Source organism: Nyctibius grandis, chromosome 5 (assembly GCF_013368605.1).
Source record: "Nyctibius grandis isolate bNycGra1 chromosome 5, bNycGra1.pri, whole genome shotgun sequence".
Lineage (NCBI taxonomy): Eukaryota > Metazoa > Chordata > Aves > Nyctibiiformes > Nyctibiidae > Nyctibius > Nyctibius grandis.
In genome coordinates this window covers 20,054,113-20,077,892 of record NC_090662.1, presented here as the reverse complement: position 1 = coordinate 20,077,892, position 23,780 = coordinate 20,054,113, and the positions used below count along the sequence as shown (strand labels likewise).

Here is a 23,780-nt window from a genome sequence, read left to right as displayed (position 1 = left end):
ACATACCAAACATACATCATGACCCTCTGGGTCTAGGAATGAAGCAATCAACACTAAATCAAGCTTGAAATCAGGGTGAATATTGATGCCATTTTTTCAGATTACATTAGCAATCTGCCATACTTAAGGACTGCTAGAAAAAAATAAAGAGTAAATCAGTACTTTCCATCACAGGGAAACATTTCAAGAAAATCTCTGTTCTTCATGCTCTGCTCAGACCAAGCCCTAAACACTGCATTTTCATTTTTAAGAATTCCAGTTTTATCTATCTGACATACACTGTCTTTCATTTCTTAGGAAAAGACCTTAGCTGACGTAGCAGTGGAAATCAGAGTGGATTTTGGTAATCAACTCAGGACTTACTCCAAGAGCTACACTGACAAGTGCAATCTCAGACAATGCTTGTGAGGTTTAAGGGCCCTCAAATGACTTGCTTTTTTTTTGTGCAATAATTGACACTTGCATTTCAGAGCTCCACGAAATATACAGCGTAACTGAATATATTCTAAGGCACTTCTCTCCATTAAATGATGAACAAATGGTAGCCATGAACAAATGGTACAACATGATGCATTTTAAGGTAGTAAAAATTACCAGCTTTGGTACTGAATCTTCAAAATACTCTTGCTAGAAGCTGTAATACCATTGATAGCTAATGTTTTCTTGGTAGTAGGCTAGCAGGTCATACTTACTGTGCCTGCTTCCTTCACAAATGACTTTACATTAATTATTAAAGGTCTAAGGTCTAATTCTGCTACCTTCACTTCAAAAATAATCATCTCATTAAAATCAAGATTATATAAAGAATAAAACTAATAGAACAAAATCTTTGGAAAGCAAACTGGCACAAAAAGAAACACTGCCCAATGAGATTTTTTTTCGTTTTGATAGCAGAAATGAAATCTCAAATAGCAATTATGTTCTTAACATCAACTATAATATGAATAAAGAAAATTTGCAAACGCAAACTCTATGTCCTGTTTAAGAAAGCTCAGAGAAGGATTTATTTGGTTTGGAAAATGGGATTTATAAGAAAAAAAGTGAATGCAATGTCTACTAGATGCAAGATTTCTGTAGGTGAAAATACACTTCTTTACTGCTAAAAAAAAAAAAAAAAAAAAAGTTTGGTTGTTGCATTCCTAAACGAGCAGTATTTGAGTTAATATCAGAGACAAAACTAGCTTTTCTCAGATATAATTTTATGTAGATTTCACAGCCAGAAGAAAGCATTTAGTAGCTGTGTTTGAAACACTTTACTCTAGAAACGAATATAAACAGTACAGAAAAATTACATGTGTATTCTTTAAACTATGAACCTGGTAAATTCACAGAAAGATACTTGTTAGCCAATAGCCAATTTTTCTGCCAGCTTTATTTACAAGTAGAGGATTAGAGACAGGACAAAGTGATCATTTATTCTTTCCTATATAATTGTGTTTATGGTATGTAAAACTATTTTTTTTAACTTCATTCACGAATAAAACCTACAGATCAAAGATTTGGCTTGTGCCTTCTGTTTAATTTGGGATCTTAATATACAGTTCTAGGTATCATTAACCCTTTTGAGCTTTGATTACAAAGCAAAGTAGCATGTCCTACACATCTTGCAATTACCATTCTTAGCAAAGGGCTCACCATCCTAACTACAAACATCCCACAAAATAATAAAGAACCATGTTATTAGATCTTACTAGAACCATGTAGAAAAGCTTTAAAAAATGAATGATACTACTTGGACACATAAGTTAATGGGAAGCTCTATTTTTCAACTAATGAACTTCCCACTTATTTTTCAAATGTGCAGAATTACATAAAGAACCCTCTCTGATTACACAATACCTAACCATAGATCCTGTCATCCAGTTCTCTGTTTTCATAAAATGATGATCAAGCACATTGGAAGCAAAAGTAGAATTTGAAATAGCCCTTCTTCATGCGTTCCCAATAAAATAAATAAATAAATAAATAAATTTCGAATATTAAATGGCCTCGAACCTTCCATACTTGAAAACTAATGTAATATAGCACTTGGAGAATGAAGTGCAGTCATGCCTTCTTACTGACACGTACATTCTAGCTATCTAAAGTCTCATCACCACAGGCGTCTTAAAGCAAGGCAGAGAAAAAGTGAATACCATAGACTGCTACATCTGATTTATCTCAGGCACTTAGGATGAGATAAATTACTCTGAGAAGGTGCCTTTTGCTCTCCATTGGGTTAAAGAAAAACTGGAGTTACTAGGTTCTACAACTAACTTTGGACTCCCAAGTTATAGCAAATTAATCTCACCATAGGCTATAACTGACTGAGGAAAAATTGTGTTTAGTTCCCATCAGATGATGCAAAACCCCCGTATTTTCCCTTACAACTTTGCTGTTTCAAAATGGGAAACATGTTGAATTTTTTAATTGCTAACAACTATTTTTGCTAAGTTACAACTATAAATGACACAATAAAATCATTCCTTTCTTAAGCAATTAAGTCTTACAATCTTACAATAAAACAAGAAAGAAGATAATTACTGGATATAGTATCACATTACAAAAATGACAGCTAAGAAACTGTCTTACAGGTACCAAAAACAGTGAAAGGAAAATAAAAAAAACAGAATGTGCACAATGTTCTATATTTAGCTTTGTGGGTAGGCTCTGAAATCTCCTTTGAGCTGTCTTCTTTGATAATGACTGGTAAGACCAAATTCTGAGGCAACAGTAGGGTGTTCTCAGCAATATTTTTATTTGAGGACTCAAAACAGTCAGTATTCAAAGGTAATCTGTGGATTTATTATAGTTCTATACATAAGCATCTTCTTTTCACTTTTGTTAACTGAGCCTAGATCAAAACACACCATTTTGCATCAACTATTTTCAATATGTCTCCAATTTTATTTTAAATATGAACACTTTCTAATAGCCTTGCACTGGCAGACCTGTCTTGAAGATTGTCTCATTATTAATGTCTTATTAAGCTGTAATACAGAAATTTATTTCTTTCAAAAAATTATTTCAAAGTGAAATATTTCACACCTTCCTGTATGTTATCAGTTTTCCAGCTGCATACTATCACTGCATCTGCAGTGAATCATACAGTATCACCATTTTAAGGAGAGAAGGAATGCTGGGCTTGTGAGGTATATTCAGAAACTACATTCCAACAGTGTTTTCTTCAACAACATTAACTATCACACAGGAGCAGTCACATTATCTTCCCAGTGCCATGAAACCTTTGAGGCTCTTTTGCAGGTTTTTTTTTTATGTTATAAGGAATAAAAAGCAGGGAAAAAAAATGCCATTTCACTGCTGATCCTATCATCACATGCAAAATATAATAGCACCATGCCCTTAACATTCAACTGCATATCAAGCTAAAACAAAAGTGAAAGTTCCAGTTAAAAAATTGTAACTGAAATATGTATAGTATTAGTCAGTAATACCCTTTTGAGGAATTTCAATGGTATTGCCATTGCTAGTTGGGACACATGACAATTTTTCTATAAGCTTTTGTTTTTTTATGAGACACTACCAGTTCACACCACTTTTGTATTGGCAGAAACTGATTGAATAGATCTTTGCTTCTTACCATCAACACAGGCTGGCCTTGCTCTTGTTGTACCGGCAATCTGTCCTTTTTTACATGCACAGCGAGCTGTTTGTCGGGCTATAGTCCTTCGGGGCTGACTGCTATCTCTGTCCAAAGTAACAATTTCACAGGTACCTGCAGCCAGTTGACCTGGAAAAAGAACCAGCAACAGGTACCAGAGTCACTGAATGCACTACAGGCAATCTATTACAGCTGAATAGAGTCACAGCCCTATGTCACAGCAGACACTCCACAACAAATGGGCAGCCAGCTGATGGATATAATAAAACCAAGATGACATACAATTTTTCTTTGTGGTGGACATAAGAGAACCCTGCAAACTGGTTCTGTCAGAAAATGATTATTGTTCCATAAAAGCCAGAGAGCTGAGGTCACACAGGTTACTTTTACTTACATCGGCTAAGTAAAGGAACAATCTGCTTTTACTGCAATGAAATTTAAATGGTGTGCTCTTTACGTACTTTCAGAAAGAAAATGATAAAATATATGGAAAACAAAAAACTTCCCCACATGTCCATGAATATAATGAAATCTTAACTGCTTTGCGTATTGTTTTTGAAAGAAAAAGTCTTTCAAAGCGTGCCCATGTTTGACCAGATTGTCAGTTCTTTGGCTCTTGCTTCATCTGAAATGAACGTTAATTCATTCTCTACCTGACTCATATTTGAAGTAGCTGGTCTTTTTTCTTTTACTAAATTTACTATGTAATTGTCCTGCAAATGACAGTAAAATGACACTGTCCCATTAGCTCACTAACTTTGTTTGCTTTTATTGACTTCTCCAATATATGTAGCTTTTCCTGAATACTAAGGAAACACACACCACCTAATTCTGTATTTGGACCATGCTATGAGAGGCAAAACAAAAAGTTGCAAAAAATTCTTTTATGAAGAACATTAGTCTAAAGTAAATGTTATACATTTGAAATGATGCACTTCCTCTGGTACAACCAATAGTTGGCCACTAGTATACTGAAATGCTACCTTTTACAAGCAAGACGGATAGATACATTATTGAATTTCAATACGTAGTAAGACTGAAAAAAAATCCCAGCTATCACTTCATATTACATATAATTTCTGGGTTTTATGGTACAGTAGTAAATATAATTTCTATTGAATTTTGTCTTTGTAGGCAATCAATTATAACCCTTCAAATGAATGTGTGCAAAAATATATCTGCAAATCATAAGATTACAATATTTTTTAATAAAAAATTGAGATTGGAAAAAATATGTTGTTGAAATATTGGAAAAGAACAATGTGACAAAAAGCAGAAATTTTAAATCCATATTAATATCAAAATTTTTAAAAAACCCACAAAAAATCCTGAAACATATATAAATGGCATTTTATTTAAGTCTAAAAGTGTAATGATATTTCTGTATATTGCATTTTTTCCATTCAGAATACAAGTTTACCCAGTACATTCTTCTCAGAACCAGCTTATGTTGCTTCCTATTGTGTGGATAGTGTTTTGAAACTGTCAGAATAGCAAAATATTGTAGGCTGTCAACAGCATTGTGACTGGTTCACTGCTAAGCCACCTAAACTGTACGTTGCTGTGACTCCTACAGTGCAGTGAATTATAACATGGTAAAACTGACTATCTCAAAGACGAATATGGAACAAGGTACTCTACAAATTCATGCAAATATATGACATATATGTAAGTAATATACATTAGGCATCTATAAATACAGATATGATATTCGCAATAATAAAAACTATCACCATGGTGTTTAATGGCTGCTGACAACCACACTTATGAGTTACAGTCAGGCCTGGGTTTCTACTCTTTTCTACCCACTCTGTTAATAAAAACATCTTAGAACAAACATATTGATGAGAGGATTTTTACTCTATTATATGCTGGTGGGTTTTTTTTGTTTCCTCCAAAATATTAGGATAGAGAGCAAAGGTTTAGCAAGAAAGACAGTGACACATGATTTTCCAGACAGGGAAAAAGGAAATCCAGCTACACTGAAACATCTTGAACTGAAAAAAGAGCATTCTTTTCTCCCCATTGCTAATATATTTCATTCTGGGTTGCAGGAGAAGTATTGCTCCCAAGGAATACAGCTGTCTTAGTAGATCACATAAAAAATGCATAATCAGAGGTGTGTTTAGATCTTGACCCCTTAGGCATTTGAACATCATTATTATGGTGCTGCATTGAGAATAGAAATTGAATGGAAACCAAAGAAAAAGTGGAAGTATAAATATGATATGTGTAAGTGTTCCTGAGAGTATGGGTCGGCACATTCTTCACTAACTATAAGTCTTTATATTATTGTTACTTTCATTCAAAGATATGGTAAATCATATAATCTAGGTGGATCATTATATAAAACCCCATTTCAGAGGAAAGGCACCAGTTTTACAGCACAGTGAAGGTGAATAAGGACTATACTCAGAGAAAAATAACAATGAAGTTTTATGTCAAGATAATTTGTGAAAGCAAAAAGCTTTCCAGGGTATGCAAGCACTATCGATAAGAACGTATATAGATAATCTTTTTTGCTTTTGGACCTGTCCAGTTTTAGTTCTGCATAGGTTCATTTTGAGACAGCTGGGTTATTTGTTTTTTATGATTGTTTTCAGCTATTTATTTTGTTTAGAGATTATAATTTTTTCCAGGCATAGTGACCTCATTTTGTTGATGAACTTCAAAAACTGGGATACCTAAACGAAAGCAATTGCTATACAAAGACAATGTCACACTGCCTTTCAAGGAATTTTATGCAGTTATTAAAAATAAGGGAAAAATTGAAAGATTTTTAAAACAGTTCTTTTTTCTTTTTTTAAGATCATTTCTCTGTTGCCATTCTTGTTTCTATAGCAGAAAAAAATTAAATGTAACTGTAGAGCTGCAGCAGCTCTTCCCACATATATGACATAAATTCTTCCTGGTCATTGTGTAACAGAGTGCAAAGATTGCAAGTATATGGAGCACTGCAACATAGTGTACATCCACGGTTACTTGGCTTTAGATGGCTGTAAATCATGATAACTATTAGTTAAGGTTATGGAGGCCCACCTCCAGAGAGAGAGTCATCCTGTTGTGGAGCATGTCCTCTCTGTCTCTCATTAAGTAGAAGGTAAGTCTACAGGAGTACCTTACTTAGATGACATGTATGCTACTTTTGCTTTTTAACAACTTAATCTAGAAATGTAAGGTACAAAATGATGGAACAAAAGGAACATACTTCTTGTAAGTATGGAGTTTCAAGAATTAGGATATTTTTCATTTTCAGGGAAGTTGACATAGTAATCTCTTTGAAAGATATTAATGAAAAAAGACCATTCATCTGCGAGCCTCTGAACACTCTCCACTCCTAATTACAGAGAGGAAATCTCAAGGCAGCAATGAGTAGAGTTTCACTGGAGCTTTTCCAGTTGAGGGATTAAGAGACACAGTCTATGGAATAGTCATAAAGACTCCATAATTTCAGTAGATCATATTTATGTACTTGCAGTACACAAAGCAATTCACCACCTTCCAACCTGAATGAAATAATCTTGGGAAAAAAGAAAAGGTAAGCATCATCAGAGAGCTCTGATTCATTCTAGCCTGCTGAAAGTCTTTCTTCTAAGCAAAAAAAAGTCATTTTTTTATTATTTGATAGACAAACCTTAAAGATTATTTCAGAGTTACCATCATCCAGTTTTCCAAGTAAATGAGTGGGAATTTCCTTGCTGTTGTTATTTTAATTTTTATTTTTATATATAAAAATATTTTTATATTTTAGAAATATGTATTTTAGAAGTTTATTTTAGTAATTAAGACTTCACTGGAAGTTATTTGATTTTATGTTGCCACCATCTGGTTACTAAACAGAGAAAAGGTTCAGGTTCTTTAGCACTCTTCTGTAATGTTGTACCACATTCTTAAAATGCCAGTTGACATGTCCCCTCTCTCTCCCACCACAAGCACACACGCTGCTATACGGAATTCATTCAGGGAAAAGGAAAACTACAGGATTCTGAACTAAAAACGTAAGTCAAACTAAACCAAAATCAAAATCAAAACAACTTACAACCCTTAAAATCCAGATACAACAGGATTAGGCTTTTGGCTTCTCGTTTGCATCCATGGACTTGGTTGCAGCAATTGCTGTACTCAGCACCTACTTTGCTATTTTCTGGATGAAGTCCCATTGTGACCAGTTCTGAAACTGCTCCCTATGGGACTTTCATGGAAGTCTCAGTGGAATCAGTGAGTTTAGGTACATATATTTAGCAAATGGCACAGGAAATATCTGAAGGTAAAAACTATTATATTTTTAAAAGTTCTTTAGTACTTACATTCTTGAAAGAAAAGAGTTTGTTATTGAAAAGTTTAAAAGTAAATGTCATTTTTTATGTGTGTTACTATGAGCCCTCTGTCAACTATATGCTGTTGTTGAAAGAACAAAGCTTTTGAAAGATCTGTATTGTCTGTCATAGGTAAAACTCTCACATAGTAAATATTTTTGTATTACGTGGAGAGTACCTGGGATAATATATTAATTTTCTGTGGAGGAAAATATTTCTGTTCTCTAATAGAAAATAAAATCTGCCTAATCCACATTGATTACAGCAAGCAAGTTATAGATGTTATGAATTTTTAATTTATGCATGCTGAAAAGCTGAAGACTCCCTCAAATTCATTTAAAGAAAAAAAATCAGATGATGAACTCCTGGTATCTCTGGGTACAATGAAAATAAAACTTGATCTAAATATACGAGTCTTCCCAGGGTTTTAGATTTCATGCTCGTCCAGAAAATCTACTTCTGAATTGTACATGCAGGCTTATATTATAGTTTCAGTGAACAATTTTTCCATGCATCGCCAATTTGATGCCTAGCAACACAAGCTCTTCTAGTTCAAAATGCATCAAGTTAGATGTTATTAAAAATCTTGGCTAGATTCAGATAGTCTTTTGTCAGTGAACACAATGCAGGAGTTGTTTCAAAATCAGATTATAGCAATACATTCAGTAGTTTTCTATGACAATATTGAAGTCTTTCTGACAATAGAGCCATGCCAACTCCTGAGCAGGTCTGAATATCAACAATTCCTACTGAAAAAAGGGCGAACTTAAGTACTTATTGTCGCTCATGATTTGCAATGTGATGTTAACTTGAATACCAAATATTTAAACATATTTCAATGGGAAAAATAAAAAGCATATGTTTAAATGGAATTTGAAATTTTTTATGTTGTATAACCACCCTCAAAGAAAATGTCCTGAAAGAAGATCTCTTACATTGAAAAATCATCCAATTTCACACAGTCCTATTACCTTTTCTTTTTCATTTTTAGTTCAGAACAAGAGAGATTATGGCAAGGAATTGGTTTACCCCAAAGAACCATACTCACTTTTAAGCTACAACAGCAAAATTTGTGGAAATCCAATTAGTATAAAATAAGAAAGAGCAACTCCAAGAAAGATTCTGAAAAAACATGTTTAATCTAAAGTAACAGATCAGAATTGGCTCAGCTTCTGTAACTCAGTATGGGAAAAAACTGTTCAAATGAATCGGCCCAATTTCATAATAACTATCAAATAAGAACATTGTTTCAATATTAATTTATGCAATATAAGGGTATTTCAATTTTTCAACAGAATATATTCTTGGAAATCCACTATTTCCCTTTTCTTTGCTAAAGTCACTGGCACTGAAAGCATTTGTTTCCAAGATGCTTCATATATCATTTAGGACCTTGTATCTTTCCATTGAAACAAACATGGCTGTTTAAGTAACAGACTACACACAGCAATGCTAGTACAGTTAGACAACCTGTTTAAAAAAGTCTTTACTAGTTTTTCTTGAGGGTATGATTAAGCTGCCAGTAGAATAAAAGACAGGACCAATGTCATTGTCTGAAACAAAAAGTAACTAATTTGGATAATCCTAATATACTGGTGTAACCTATAGGTGCCCAGTAAACTAAAAAGCAGCAGACCAAATTTTTCAAAACTTCCCACAGATTTACTTCATTACAGGCTCAGTGCTATACTTGGCTGGAATCAGGCTTACCATGTGACCTCTGTAGCTTCCCAATCTTAAAAGGAGTGATTCTGGCTTTTAGTGGTATAAAAAAAGGAACTTGTCTCAAAATAGGTGTTTTTAGTGCTCATTTTATGAAGCAAAACTCACTGTAGAACCCAGTTAAGTAAAACTTATGAACAACAAGAGAAAAATATGATGAATGCCTTCTCCTTTTAAGAGTCAGTTTAAGTATTTTCAAAGTTCCACTGCAACAAAACAGTACATTATGTCCCCTTAGTAATTACTAATCTTATTGCAATTTTCAGACTACCACTTAACCATCTCAAGCACATAAATAGCACAGACATTAGGAGGATAGGGAAACAGCTTTCAGCCCTTCCATTCTGAAATAAGCAGTAAATTTTAATTAAGATAAATCCTACTCTTCTAAATAGTTGCATAGGAAAGAAAATAAGAGTCTGTGGAGATTCAAGATACATTCAGGACCCATTCTGAGATTTCTTTTTTTCCCAGATAAGACTAATGCCTTAACTTATTGTACCTGGTACTGCTATTGTACGTAATTGCTTAATATTTTGTTGTATAATTATGAATCATTTCCCCTATATCTTACTATTAAAAATAAAACAGAAAGAGAAATAAATGAAAAACCAAAGTTCAGTAAAAACATACCTCAAGATTTAAGTTTCTGAAGGCTATTCTCAAACAGGATTGGTACAAAGGGGAATTCCAGAACAGAAAAGGCTTGAAAAATCAAGCCAAGGTTGTACAAACAAATGTGGAAGCAAGGCATTTATATATATGAACCTACTTCTAAATAAATTTTCCTATTTGGTACTCTACTTCAAAAAGTAATTCATACTGATCCCATGGTTTTAGGACATGGCAATGCCATTTCTCAAATTCCTATACATACTCAGGTCAAAACTGACACATTTGATATGGTGCATTTTACAAAAAAAAAAAAAGAAAGAAAAAGAAAACCATGGCTGAAGTAAAATACTGAGAGAGAAATTTATGTCAGGGCCATGAGGGCTACAACAGGCCTCACTGTCCCTGTCCAGTACACCCTGCCCACGGCCCAGGACCCCATGCCACCCCCCAGAACCGTCAGCCCCCGCCCCAGCGACACCGCAGCAGGGCCAGTCTCCAGCTCCCCACAGCCCTGCCCTGCCCGGCCATGGGCCCTGCCAAGCCAGGCCCACTGCGGGCCCACAGCCTCACCCAGCCTCGTCCTGTCCCCAGGTAGGTGACTGATGCCTGGGGCTGGGGCTGCTCCAGTGCCTCCCTGGCACTGCTGGGTCTCCTGTGGAGGATCTCACTGATTCCAGCATGGAAACTGGAAACCATCAAGCTGCAGCATCAGAAGAGACAGTGACCCTTGCACCCCTCATTTCAGCAACAGAGATCCCAGCTTCCATCTTTGAGAAATGTCTTTAATGCATATTCACACAAAAATCAACCAACTGAATCCCACTAACGTTGATTTCATGAATATTATAGAAATAATCCCCCATGGTCTAGTAATTTTTGGCGTTTTGTATGGAGTTTCCATGTCTCTTTTTGGGTAGTGACCTAAAAGCAGACCTTAAAAATACGTAAATTATATAACTGATGCTACCAAAAAAAGTAGAAATGACAAGGTGTTCGAGCCCTTTCTCTATAAGTAAGTTCTACCTCTGTCTAAGTCAGTGTGAACCACAAATCTCAGCTACACAGAGCTCCTCCAAGGAAGACCTCCTGCAGCTCCAAGGGCCTCCTGTTCACTCTTCTCCATGCAGGTTTAGTTAATTGCTTCTGGAGGCCTCTGTTGGTTACAAAAAGGAAATAACTGCTGGAAATCGGGATCAAACAAAGCTATGCTTATTTGCATAATTTGGGAAGTGTCTGTCACTATTACTTTCCTAAAAATATTAAAAACTGTTAAAAAAGGAAAATGAAAGAAGAAAAACACCCTTCCATGTCTTTAGCAGCCTCTACTTGTAAAATAAACCTAGTCTGTTTATAAAACAAATAGAACAGCCATGGGGGAAAAATGTTATTGGAGGGATGCTGATATTTCTCTTGAGAAAGACAGGAATAAAAAGAACATGTTTGTCTAAAAAGCTACTGACATTTGTTGGAGCCAGAAGCTGTATGTCAGGAAGGAACAAGTCTGTTCTGTTAGCAAAATATGTCGCTGCAGGGAGCATGAAATCAGTTTGAAGGAACATGCAGATAAAGCCATATATCAGAAGTAGATACAATGTAGCAGCACAGGTAAATAGTGTTTTTAACTTCTGGAGTTTTCCTTTTTACAATCAAACTATTTGTTATTCTAGAATGACTTGAAAACTATTTACATATGTAACACAGACTTTAAAAAGTTGCCATATAAGTGCCCTTCCTACTGGTATCATGATCTGCACTGCAAGATCATGGGTTCAACAGCAGATTTGGGGTAAAATTTGGCCCAGTAGGGGTCATGGGGGAAGGAGAACCAATATGCTGAAATTCTGTTTTGTTAGATCCTGTCAATATGTCTTAGTCCTTAAACTGCAGAAATATTAACTCCAAACTTCTAATTACCATCCGCCAGGAAGTAAGTTATACCCTATGCAACAAGAACTGTGTCATTACTCTGTGCCTGTGGGAGGTTTGAAAACCTGCAGGCCAAAGCACGCAGCTGAAAACAACTGCTACCCAACAATATCCAGCCTTATTAGCATGCCATATGCTAACTCATACCTATGAATGAATAAAAAATTCAAATGATGGAAATTTTCTGTCATTTTTGTAGGACAAATGTGATCACAATAAATCACCCACTATACTCTTAGCAGATCTGGAGGAAAGCGAATGTCACTCCAGTCTTCAAAAAGGGCAAGAAGGAGGACCCGGGTAACTATAGACCGGTCAGCCTCACCTCCATCCCCGCAAAGGTGATGGAACAACTTGTCCTTGGTGCTGTCTCTAGGCACATCAAGGATAGGGGGATCATTAGGGACACAGCATGGCTTCACCAAGGGGAAGTCATGCTTAACCAACTTGATAGCCTTTTATGAGGATGTAACCCAGTGGATAGATGATGGTAAAGCTGTGGATGTGGTCTATCTCGATTTCAGTAAAGCATTTGACACTGTCTCCCACAGCATCCTTGCAGCTAAACTGAGGAAGTGTGGTCTGGATGATCGGGTAGTGAGGTGGATTGTGAACTGGCTGAAGGAAAGAAGCCAGAGAGTGGTGGTCAATGGGACAGAGTCCCACTGGAGGCCTGTGTCTAGCGGAGTCCCTCAAGGGTCGGTACTGGGACCAGTACTATTCAATATATTCATTAATGACTTGGATGAGGGAATAGAGTGCACTGTCAGCAAGTTCGCTGATGACACAAAACTGGGAGGAGTGGCTGACACAACGGAAGGCTGCGCAGCCATTCAGAGAGACCTGGACAGGCTGGAGAGTTGGGCGGGGAGAAATTTAATGAAATATAACAAGGGCAAGTGTAGAGTCCTGCATCTGGGCAAGAACAACCCCATGTATGAGTACAAGTTGGGGGCAGACCTGTTGGAGAGCAGCGTAGGGGAAAGGGACCTGGGGGTCCTAGTGGACAACAGGATGACCATGAGCCAGCAGTGTGCCCTTGTGGCCAAGAAGGCCAATGGCATCCTGGGGTGGATTAGAAGGGGTGTGGTTAGCAGGTCAAGAGAGGTTCTCCTCCCCCTCTACTCTGCCCTGGTGAGGCCGCATCTGGAATATTGTGTCCAGTTCTGGGCCCTCAGTTCAAGAAGGACAGGGAACTGCTAGAGAGAGTCCAGCGCAGAGCCACGAAGATGATTAAGGGAGTGGAACATCTCCCTTATGAGGAGAGGCTGAGGGAGCTGGGTCTCTTTAGCTTAGAGAAGAGGAGACTGAGGGGTGACCTCATTAATGTTTATAAATATGGAAAGGGCAAGTGTCATGAGGATGGAGCCAGGCTCTTCTCAGTGACATCCCTTGACAGGACAAGGGGCAATGGGTGCAAGTTGGAACACAGGAGGTTCCACATAAATATGAGGAAAAACTTCTTTACGGTGAGGGTGACTGAACACTGGAACAGGCTGCCCAGAGAGGTTGTGGAGTCTCCTTCAAACAAACATTCAAAACCCGCCTGGATGCGTTCCTGTGTGATATGGTCTAGGCAATCCTGCTCCGGCAGGGGGATTGGACTAAATGATCTTTCGAGGTCCCTTCCAATCCCTAACATTCTGTGATTCTGTGAAAGAGTCCATAAACATTCTCTACACAAAATATAGTCTCTCGAGACTTTGTACTTTGTGGTATTGCACTTACTGAGAACATATAGGTACAACAGCTCACACATAACCACAGGGAAATATAAACTTATCTTAGTAACACTGCAAAAGTAAACACTGAAAAATGGAGGCACTGAAGTAGCAGAGTACCCATATCCAAGAAGGAAACAAATTTCAACAGTTTTGAATGTCTTACTACACCTGAGAAGAAATAATCTCACTAAATAATATATGACATTAATTAGAATTATTATGGACGAACCCAAATCAGGGTTTGATGCTGAGAATCTTGAGCAGACAAAGGATCCTCAGGCCCAAAGCTTCAACAGGCAGAATTTGTACCTCTTGAAGTGCCTCCTCTCTGCAGTGGCCGTAAAGGAAGTTGATGGTGCCTAGGTTCAATTAATCTGGGTGCTAGCAAGAATTCTTAAATCAAGCACATCATAAGGACCAGAACAGAAGAGCATGTATCTGCTGTGTCTGCTGTTTCTTCTTGCTTAGCTCTCAGAGTTTCATTACTGAGCACGCAAGAACAGTGTAATGTTCCTCAGTGGTACCTGCCTCTCCATGTGTAGTGCACGGAGCAATGAAGTCCCTCATTTAGGTGCTATGCTGAGCACATGGCTAGATTCAGCACACAAGCCCCACTATGGCAGGGACATCACTGGGGTTTTAGACAATTACATTGTTTTAAAAGTTAAAAAATACAGATGTAGTATGCTAAATAAATATATCCTTTCTGTTAGACTAATACCAAACCTCAGCATCAACTAGAGGAAGTGAACTTGACAGGCTCCTTAACTGATGGATTTGAGTGATGACTTTCATTTTAAAGGTTTGCCTGGGAACAGTGCTTTAGACGAGTGTGACAGAGAAGCATGAGTATGCTGACTATTATTCTCAGCTGTTCTACAGACTTGGAGGACTGATTTTCTATCTATCTGGACCAGCTTCACTGCTGCATTTTCCATTTTTATCCGTTTTGCTCAAAATGACTTATGAAACAGGTGCATGCTGAAATTAAAAGTTTTCATGGATGAAATCCATGATTTTTATATCCTCATTTCTAGTCCTCCAAGAAGATAACCATTTATGGGATAAGATTTTCTTCTGCACAACTCAGAGGAGCGTGACAATAAGTGAGGTTTTAAGTTGCTCACATATATCCAAGCACAGTGAACAAAGACTACAGTCATTGCACTTACCTTTACAAATCAGTAAAAGGCTCAAGATTAGAGACATACACAATACCTCTTCCTGTATCCCATTTATCAGGACCAATGTCTCCCATTTACACAACTAAGTGTTCAATCATTGCATACTCACAACATCCATTATTTCACCTCTACACCATATAGAGGGGCTTATGCTCAAAGAAGATATATGATGTCATGTATGTTCACACCAGATGTAAAATTAATCTCAAGATACTGAAAAGAAGAGAACATTTTAAGTGTAGAAATCCATTCTGTGCTAGACTTAGCAGCTGTAAAATAGATACAAACAAAACTATCAACAGAAGCAAAATTTCAAGGTATGTGTTCATACCACAGAGGGCAATGTTAAAAAGTCTTTACACTGATGACCTTTTAAAAAACTTTAAATTAACCTTTTTTATTATTATTATTCCCTCTATAACAAGGTCCATCTTTTTATGTACTGCTTATCAGTTTTAATAGCTAATAAAAAGTTAAATTATACTATCAATTTCCAAATGAATGCCTAATAAATAATACTTTCTCAGATCAAGGTCCTTAATTAAAAGGAATGAAAATGAGGCCTGTCACTGTTTTACTCAGCAGTTTGATGAACTAAGTTTACTATTACTCATGGTGTACCATCCTGAAACATGCTTCCTAAGACACAGAATAGACACAAATGTGTTCTTAGATAAACACACACACATATATGCATACACATATACTTCACAGAAGGATATGTTGTATTATGTGACCTTGAAGTCAAAGATGATTTGGAATGTAGTGCTTCTTATATTGATCATAAGATATAACCTATTTGCCAAGATCCTTCACAATAGCTATTATACTAATACCACAGAGTGAATCAGTAAGTCTGCTCTCTCTGATACCATAGTCAATGGATGCAATATTTTTACTCTACAATGTATCACTTTTAGTCCAATACAGAGAAAAATTCAAAGTAGAAACTACCTGTGTAAGAAGAATTCCCACTGATTTCTAAGGGAATGCCATACGAAAAAAAAAAGTCAGGTCCCAGTCTGGCATTGGTTTTGCATTGTTTGTTCTCACCTACTTGATAGAACTTCAACACCACAATACTGACTTTAGGAAATATTTCAGTGTTCTGACTGTGTCTGGTGGAAGACACTAAATTATGCTCTCAAATTTGGGAATAAGGGTACCATAGACCATCATAAACTATATTCCATCTTTAATCAGCTAAGTCTCTAGGAAGAAAAACTAAGAGGATGTGAGATTTTATCAGCTCCATGGGTCTCACTGAAGCAGCACTGACCAGAAGTTCTCTGGTGCAGAGGACAACAAGAAAGCTGTCAAGTTAAAGAGCACTGAGCGTAACTAAGTGCTGCTCCTCATCCAGAGGAAATGCTGAAGGAGAACCGTTAATGTTATGGAAACCATTAACATTTTCTGCCTTCCTTTTGGTGAATATACGTAAGTTCTTTAGGTCAGTGATACTGATAATGTGTTTCTGTGGCAATGGTATGTAGGCAGGAGAAAGTATAAAATTCATGGATAGGAGAATGATCCCACAGGGATAAGTAAGAAAGCAGTAAAGAGAGATTTATTGAATGAATGTTTGTACTCACCAGATGTAATAAAAGTTGAATGATATCAAGCAATTCATGTACATATAGGAGATATACATGATCGTCTTGACCACTTATAGCCTGCCCTTCCTATTTTAATTTTCCCAATGGCAATATAACAGCTTGAATGAAAACTGGGGATAAGCTGATAGGAATCAGAATAGAAAAGCTGGCAATAAATATTTCATTAAGAAAGGGTTTCTGAAAGGCTGTATAACCTTTTGTCTAAATGCTTCAAATCCAAAATGTATTAGATTCAAACAAAATAAAGTTATTTTAATTAGGTATAGGTAATCTGAATTTTACAGCGACTGTTAAAGGGAGAGTCATTATGACACTGAGACAAATCCAGTCATTCAGACCAAAGATTGGGTAGGGTACCGCTAGAGAAAATAGGACAACATAAGCTTGTATTACCTAAGGGGCAACTAAGGGTACTGAACTGAATGATTAATATCACAGCTGTAACTACACATCACATTATTTGTGTGTATGTCGATGCACACACACACACGTGTATTTTGGTCTCATGCTGGGGAAGATAACAGCAGACAGTCATTTTGCAATAAAGAGAACATCACTTAACCTCACTGCAAGAGAAATGTCAGCCGGGTTATATACAGAAAGCAGTGATTGTGTTATTATCATTAAGAGGAAGGAATGAATTAAATAACAATTACACAGTCTTGGTTTAAAACAGGAATGGCAATTAAAAGACTAGGATTCAGTTTCTGATGTTGCCATATATCTTCTGTACTGGCTAACCATTTTGCTCTTGTTAACAGGAGGATACAGCACTATTTTCAGTCCTACTGAACTACGCCACGATCAAACTCACAGTAGCCCAGAGCTGAAGCCATAAGAATTGTAGTATTAATCAAAATTCAGTTCTTCTAATCTGCCAAAACCTAATGAATTAAAGAACTACAATCCTTCACTAGTCTTAAGTGAAAACAGTTGTACATCTGTACAATATGAATCTTTGCACAATGACTAATCCTGCTCCCAACAAAATCAACGGAAGTTTTACCACTAACTTCACAGACAGCAACTTCAACTGAATGAGAAAGTCTCCACACTCCCCAGCACCAGGCCTTTAGCAAATTTGTGTTGCATCTTAAATAACTGTGATTCTGACCAAGGACATTTGTCAAATGAATTCTTATCCAAGTGAAAGCTCTATTTTAAGAACCATTCACTTTGTATGACGTTGTATGTACCACAAGTCATGGCAGCCGCTCTGAACAAAGGTGCTCTGGGAAGCAGAAAGAGTTATGCACTGTATGACAATTCTATGGTCTCTCTCTCTTTTTCGGACTAGATGACCTTCAGGCACTTCTTCCAACATATAACATTCTATGATTAAATGATTCAAATAATACATCAGTATACACTAGCGTACACTGTGTGTATACACTACTACACACTGTGTCTATGCTCTTGTATACATATCTGCTTGCTTATGGCTATTGATGCTTTAGTCTTCAAAATTTGGTTCACCACTTCTGTTCTAGCAATTTCAGGTAGACAGTTTATCTTTTCTATTGCTTCCTGATTTCCTATATTGATATCAATTAGCCATAACAGAACGGCTCTGTTGATACAAGCTTATTCCATTACCAGTCCAATTAATACCTGAATTCTGATATCTTCCATCAAATGAACCTGTTCACTGATGGAAAAGCAAATTCAGTAAAAGATCCAGAGACCTTAATAAGAGTAAAGTGTATACATAAACTAATTTTGACTATGCAAAACTCCTTAAGAGGATATAAAACTATATGTATTATAGAAATATTGTGTATATATAGTATCTGTATGTATAATGTATGATATAATTTGTGTATACTTTAAAATTGTTAGGGTATATTCCATACTCAAAAACTTCAGAGATGATGGAATATTGTTTGATGACATAACTGAAATATCCAACCAGAACACACAAGTAAAATTATTGCCTAAACAGCAAATATACACCTTGAGTGCCATCACGCAGCACATACAGGACAATCAGGCAATCAGGTCCAGTCAGCATGGGTTTATGAAAGGCAGGTCCTGCTTGACTAACCTGATCTCCTTCTATGACAAGGTGACCCGCTTACTGGATGAGGGAAAGGCTGTGGACGTTGTGTACCTAGACTTCAGTAAAGCTTTTGACACCGTTTCCCACAGCATTCTCTTGGAGAAACTGACTGCTCATGGCTTGGATGGGCATATGCTTCACTGACTAAAAAAATGTCTGGATGGCCGGTCCCCAAGAGTTGTGCTGAATGGAGTTAAATCCAGTTGTCGGCTGGTCACAAGTGGTGTTCCCCAGGGCTCAGTGTTGGGGCCAATTCTCTTTAATATCTTTATCAATGATCTGGACCAGGGGATTGAGTGCACACTCAGTAAATTTGCAGATGACACCAAGTTGGGTGGGAGTGTTGATCTGCCGGAGGGTAGGAAGGCTCTGCAGAAGGATCTGGACAGGTTGGATTGATGGGCTGAGGACAATTGCATGAGGTTCAACAAGGCCAAGTGTCATGTCCCCCACTTGGGTCACAACAACCCCATGCAATGCTACAGGCTTGGGCAGGAGTGGCTGGAAAGCTGCTGGCAGAAAAGGACCTGGGGATGTTGATCAATAGTTGGCTGAATATGAGGCAGCAGTGTGCCCAGGTGGCCAAGAAGGTCAACAGCATCCTGGCTTCTATCAGAAATAGTGTGGCCAGCAGGACAAGGGAAGTGATTGTCCCCCATCCTCGGCACTGATGAGGCTGCACCTCCAATACTGTGTTCAGTTTTGGGCCCCTCACTACACGAAAGACATTGAGGTGCTGGAGAGAGTCCAAAGAAGGGCAACGAAGCTGGTGAAGGGTCTAGAGCACAAGACTTATGAGGAGCGGCTGAGGGAACTGGGGTTGCTTAGTCTGGAGAAAAGGAGGCTGAGGGGAGACAATATAGCTGTCTACAACTACCTTAAAGGAGGTTGTAGTGAGGCAGGTGTTGGTCTCTTCTCCCAAGTAACAAATGATAGGATGAGAGGAAACAGCCTCAAGTTGTGCCAGGGGAGGTTTAGATTGGATGTTAGGAAAAATTTCTTCACGAAAAGGGCTGTCAAGCATTGGAACAGGCTGCCCAGGGAAGTGGTGGAGTCACCACCCCTGAAGGTATTTAAAAGACATGTAGATGAGGTACTTAGGGACATGGTTTAGTGGTGGACTTGGCAGTGCTAGGTTAATGGTTGGACTTGATGATCTTAAAGGTCCTTTCCAACCAAAATGACTCTATGATTCTATGATTCTATGTGTACTTGTGTGTACATATATACGTATGCATATGTATGTGTGTGTTTATATATGGTTTATGGATGGATTATAGATGACATCTACTAGGGAAGAAGAGTAAATTATGGATGAAATATATAGATTTTTGAAAGGATGTTTTGATGTACACATATTGCATCAAGTTGACATGTATGCATGGCTCATATAAACCTTATGTACAAAAATGTATCTATTGCTACTAACTCACATATTGCTATTGAGATCAGCAATACTATTCCCCATGTAATATGCCCAGTTGTAAATGACTATACAAACATAAAGCAGTGAAGAACCAGGCCTTTAAACTGCAAGGAAGGGGAAATTTGGCTCCATTCTCAACAATGAATATTTAATGGTTCCTTGTTCCACTTACATCTGACAATCCTACCAATTATCCTTTTCACCAACCTTAGCAGTAAAGACAAGAATAAAAGATCAAGACTGGACTGGTTGCTTAACCCTTCACATAAGCCTCTGCACAGTCAGGCAAATGTGACAAAGTTAGAACATTTTTATTCCTCTTTTTTAATGCGATTACATAACTGATATGTTGCATCCTCTCCGCCGCAGTGAGAGTTCCATAGCGATTACTGAGATCATGTATACAACCTTATACACATAAATGCATGCCCATATGCACAAACACACACAGATGCATATCATATCCTATCATATCCTGGGATATGAAATGTCTCAAGTTTTTTTGCCTTCCTCTTCTTAGAAAAATTCATTGATAGTAGTTACTGTGTGATCAGTATGTAACTGGAAAAAAAACAGTAAAAAAGAGAAAACTCTCAGGATATACAGGCTTTCCACATTGTAACAGCCCTCTTGAGTGAAGAGACTTCCTTGGAGTTGATGAAAAATCAGCTTCTTTGCCAAAGTCCCTTGGTGAGAAAGGACACAGATTTTGATATTTCAGCCCTAAACACAAAGAAGCAGAACCAGCAAAACATAAAAGAAAATAAATCTATTGAATAATCTGATTAGCTTTTACCTTCCATTTTTCCAGTGATGGAGCTGTATCCAGTGACAGTGTAAACATTTTACTTTGCACAATATAAGAACCACAATAGAAGAGTGTAATTAGCACTGGAAAGACATTCTCAAGGAAGTACTTCGATTTCAAAAGACTGTCGGAGTGATTGTCACCCCTGCTGTGCTTGGATTCTCTCTTGATGTGCATAAACTGTGAATGCGTAACGCATTATTATGAAACTCACTCATCCTTGCATTTGTGTGCTCATTGCTTTTGCCATCTTGTGGTGACCAAAAATAGAAACCTACAGAGCAGCATATAATTCACAGTAGAATAATGTTGCTGCATGTTTTAATGAATTCTTCAGTGCACGTGCTGAAGATCTACAACTCAAACCATACTCTGCATTTTGTCATTTATTTAACAAATGTGCATTCATCTTCCTTTTAGGATTGAGCTCACTGAAAAATAAAAACCATAGTCTAAATACTTAAAATAAGCACAAACATGAAATGATTTAATACTACATAAATGTCTTCCAAAGGATTTTATCAAAATACACTATGAAATCTTTTTCTAAAGGAAGTAAAGTGCTTCTATTCTCTCAACACATATAAAGGCAATACCTTTATAAAAATTGCCATGTAGCCAACTGCGGAACAGTTTAATGTGTGATAAAAGAAATTGGATTTGGACTTCATAAACCAGTCAATAATTATTTATGGAACAGCGTCATTTGCAGGCTTTAGTTTGTGTTTTCTTCTTTGAATTATCGAGGAAAGCAATGAATATATAGTATCTACCCCTCCTAACTTTAACTTTTAAAAGAAGTAGCACATTTTTGAGTTAGTGGTCCCAAGGGAGAGAAGATGAGGCCGTCTGTTGCTAAGCAAGAGTTTGCCAGTTATTTCAAGCTTTAGCTGAGTACAAGCAATAATCACTACTGCCTGAAATATATTGGAACGAAAGTACATGGGACCATTCATGACGCTTCATCAGCATGCAGGAGGCAAACAGAGTGACTGCAGTGATTGAATACAGGCTCAGACTACTGGCTTTAATCTCCATCTCATTCATTCAGCCTTTACTTTTGGCACAGCTGTATGATAAACACTCTGACATTCTTCCTTGCCCACCCTCCTTTGGAATCCCATGATTGCTGTGTGCATGTTTGTTACATATTTGGTAGTCAGTCTTTTTTTTTTTTCTCCCCGAAAAATGCAATAAATATTTAGATATGGCTTTATATATCTACAGGTTTACTACTGTTACTATCAAAGCACCATTATTTTACTGAAGTGGAACTAAGTCATGTTCACTTTGTCTCTGCAGACATCTTAAAAAAAACCCAACAAGGTAAATTTATAATTAATACTAATTATTTCTACTACCTTCTGTACAAAATTGCATATATAGAGTGAATGTTTATAACAAATAAAGTATAACTGGCTTACAATGGTATTACACAGAATTTTAACACTACTGCTGATGTTAACAAAATTCTGATGTTAAAGAACTTACAGTTCATTACTCAGTATTGGGTTTTTTGCTTTTTTTTTCTTGTTTTGTTTTTTTTAAAAAAAAAAAAAAATTGTTGTATATCACTCACCTTATCATCAAGAAGAGCTCATATGCTATTCCCTATCATCAGTTCCCTGAATTTGCCTTGACTTTACACCCAGCAGGTACTAAGGGTCCTGAATAGCTTAGAGCCTAATTGGCAGCTTAAACATGCTATTGTAAAGCAGTAGCAACCTCTGCAACTCTGCAACTGGGTAGCAATTGTTTTGTTGAAACTGGGTAGCAATTGTTTTGTTGATGTGACACTTGTGTCAAAAAAATAACTTCTATTTTTTATTACTCCTTCCTCATATTAAAATACCTAAGAGTTTTGGGGAAATCTGCCCAGTCTGCTTCAAGAAATTAGGTTGAATTCTCCTGCTCAGTATGCCAGACTCCCTGAAATCACAAGCCTGCTACATAAAAGCTTTTCACTTGCTTTTTGTAGTGAAATTGATGCTGTTTGATCACTACAATGGTTGTAATTTAATAAAAAAGGTAATCTTAAACCAAACAAAATCCTATAAATAACCTGTTTAATACTCTCTGCTCTGACTAAGATGGGAAAGCATTTGCAGTTTAGCTGACTGAAGGCATGTGGCCATCCCTTAATGTTCAGAGATAAGTGGGACAGAGCCCTGTGGAGGGCTGGTTCTAGAGTGCCTGTTACTGATGTGAAGATGCTATTTCTCTTACACTGTTTTATCCACTGCCAAAGAGTTACTGAGCAGCCAACATAACAAAAATAAGGAGAGAAAAAAAAAAACCAACACACCCTGTTCATGCCACATTCAACACCATCTCTTTCAACTAAGAGCAATTGATAGGCTCACAGATCACTGAGTGAAGGAGATAGATAGATAGAAAAGATGAATTTTGCAGGTTCCCAGGGAGATGCAGAAATATTCTTGGGATAGCTAAAATAAATCTTTTGAAGAAAAAATACTCAGTCAACTGCAATGCCACCTAAAGGAAGGGATCAAAAATCTGTCTCCAGAAAACAAAGCAAATTCTGCATTATTTATTCCTTATATCCAGGTTGAACTTACAATAAAGTCTACTAGATTTCTAAAGCATCTGAAGCATTCTCTGATTCAAACCTACCAAAGACAGCAACAAGAGAAGTGGAAAACTAAGTACTTAAAAAGACACTCCTGAGCTTTTCTATACTTAAGTAGCAGCAAACAATCCAGCACCTTCCACTTGTAAGTGCTCTTATATTATACACTCTTAAGGAACCTATTTACTTCAAT

General features: G+C 37.0%; 1 protein-coding gene across 1 annotated transcript in view; it reads right to left on the bottom strand.

The window, feature by feature from the left end:
- The window catches only part of TAFA5 (TAFA chemokine like family member 5), a 408,867-nt gene that overhangs the window by 138,572 nt on the left and 246,515 nt on the right, over positions 1-23,780 (bottom strand). The window contains exon 3 of the mRNA XM_068400628.1: positions 3,581-3,730. Coding sequence (XP_068256729.1) covers positions 3,581-3,730 — 150 coding nt within the window. The remainder of the gene's footprint in view (positions 1-3,580; positions 3,731-23,780) is intronic.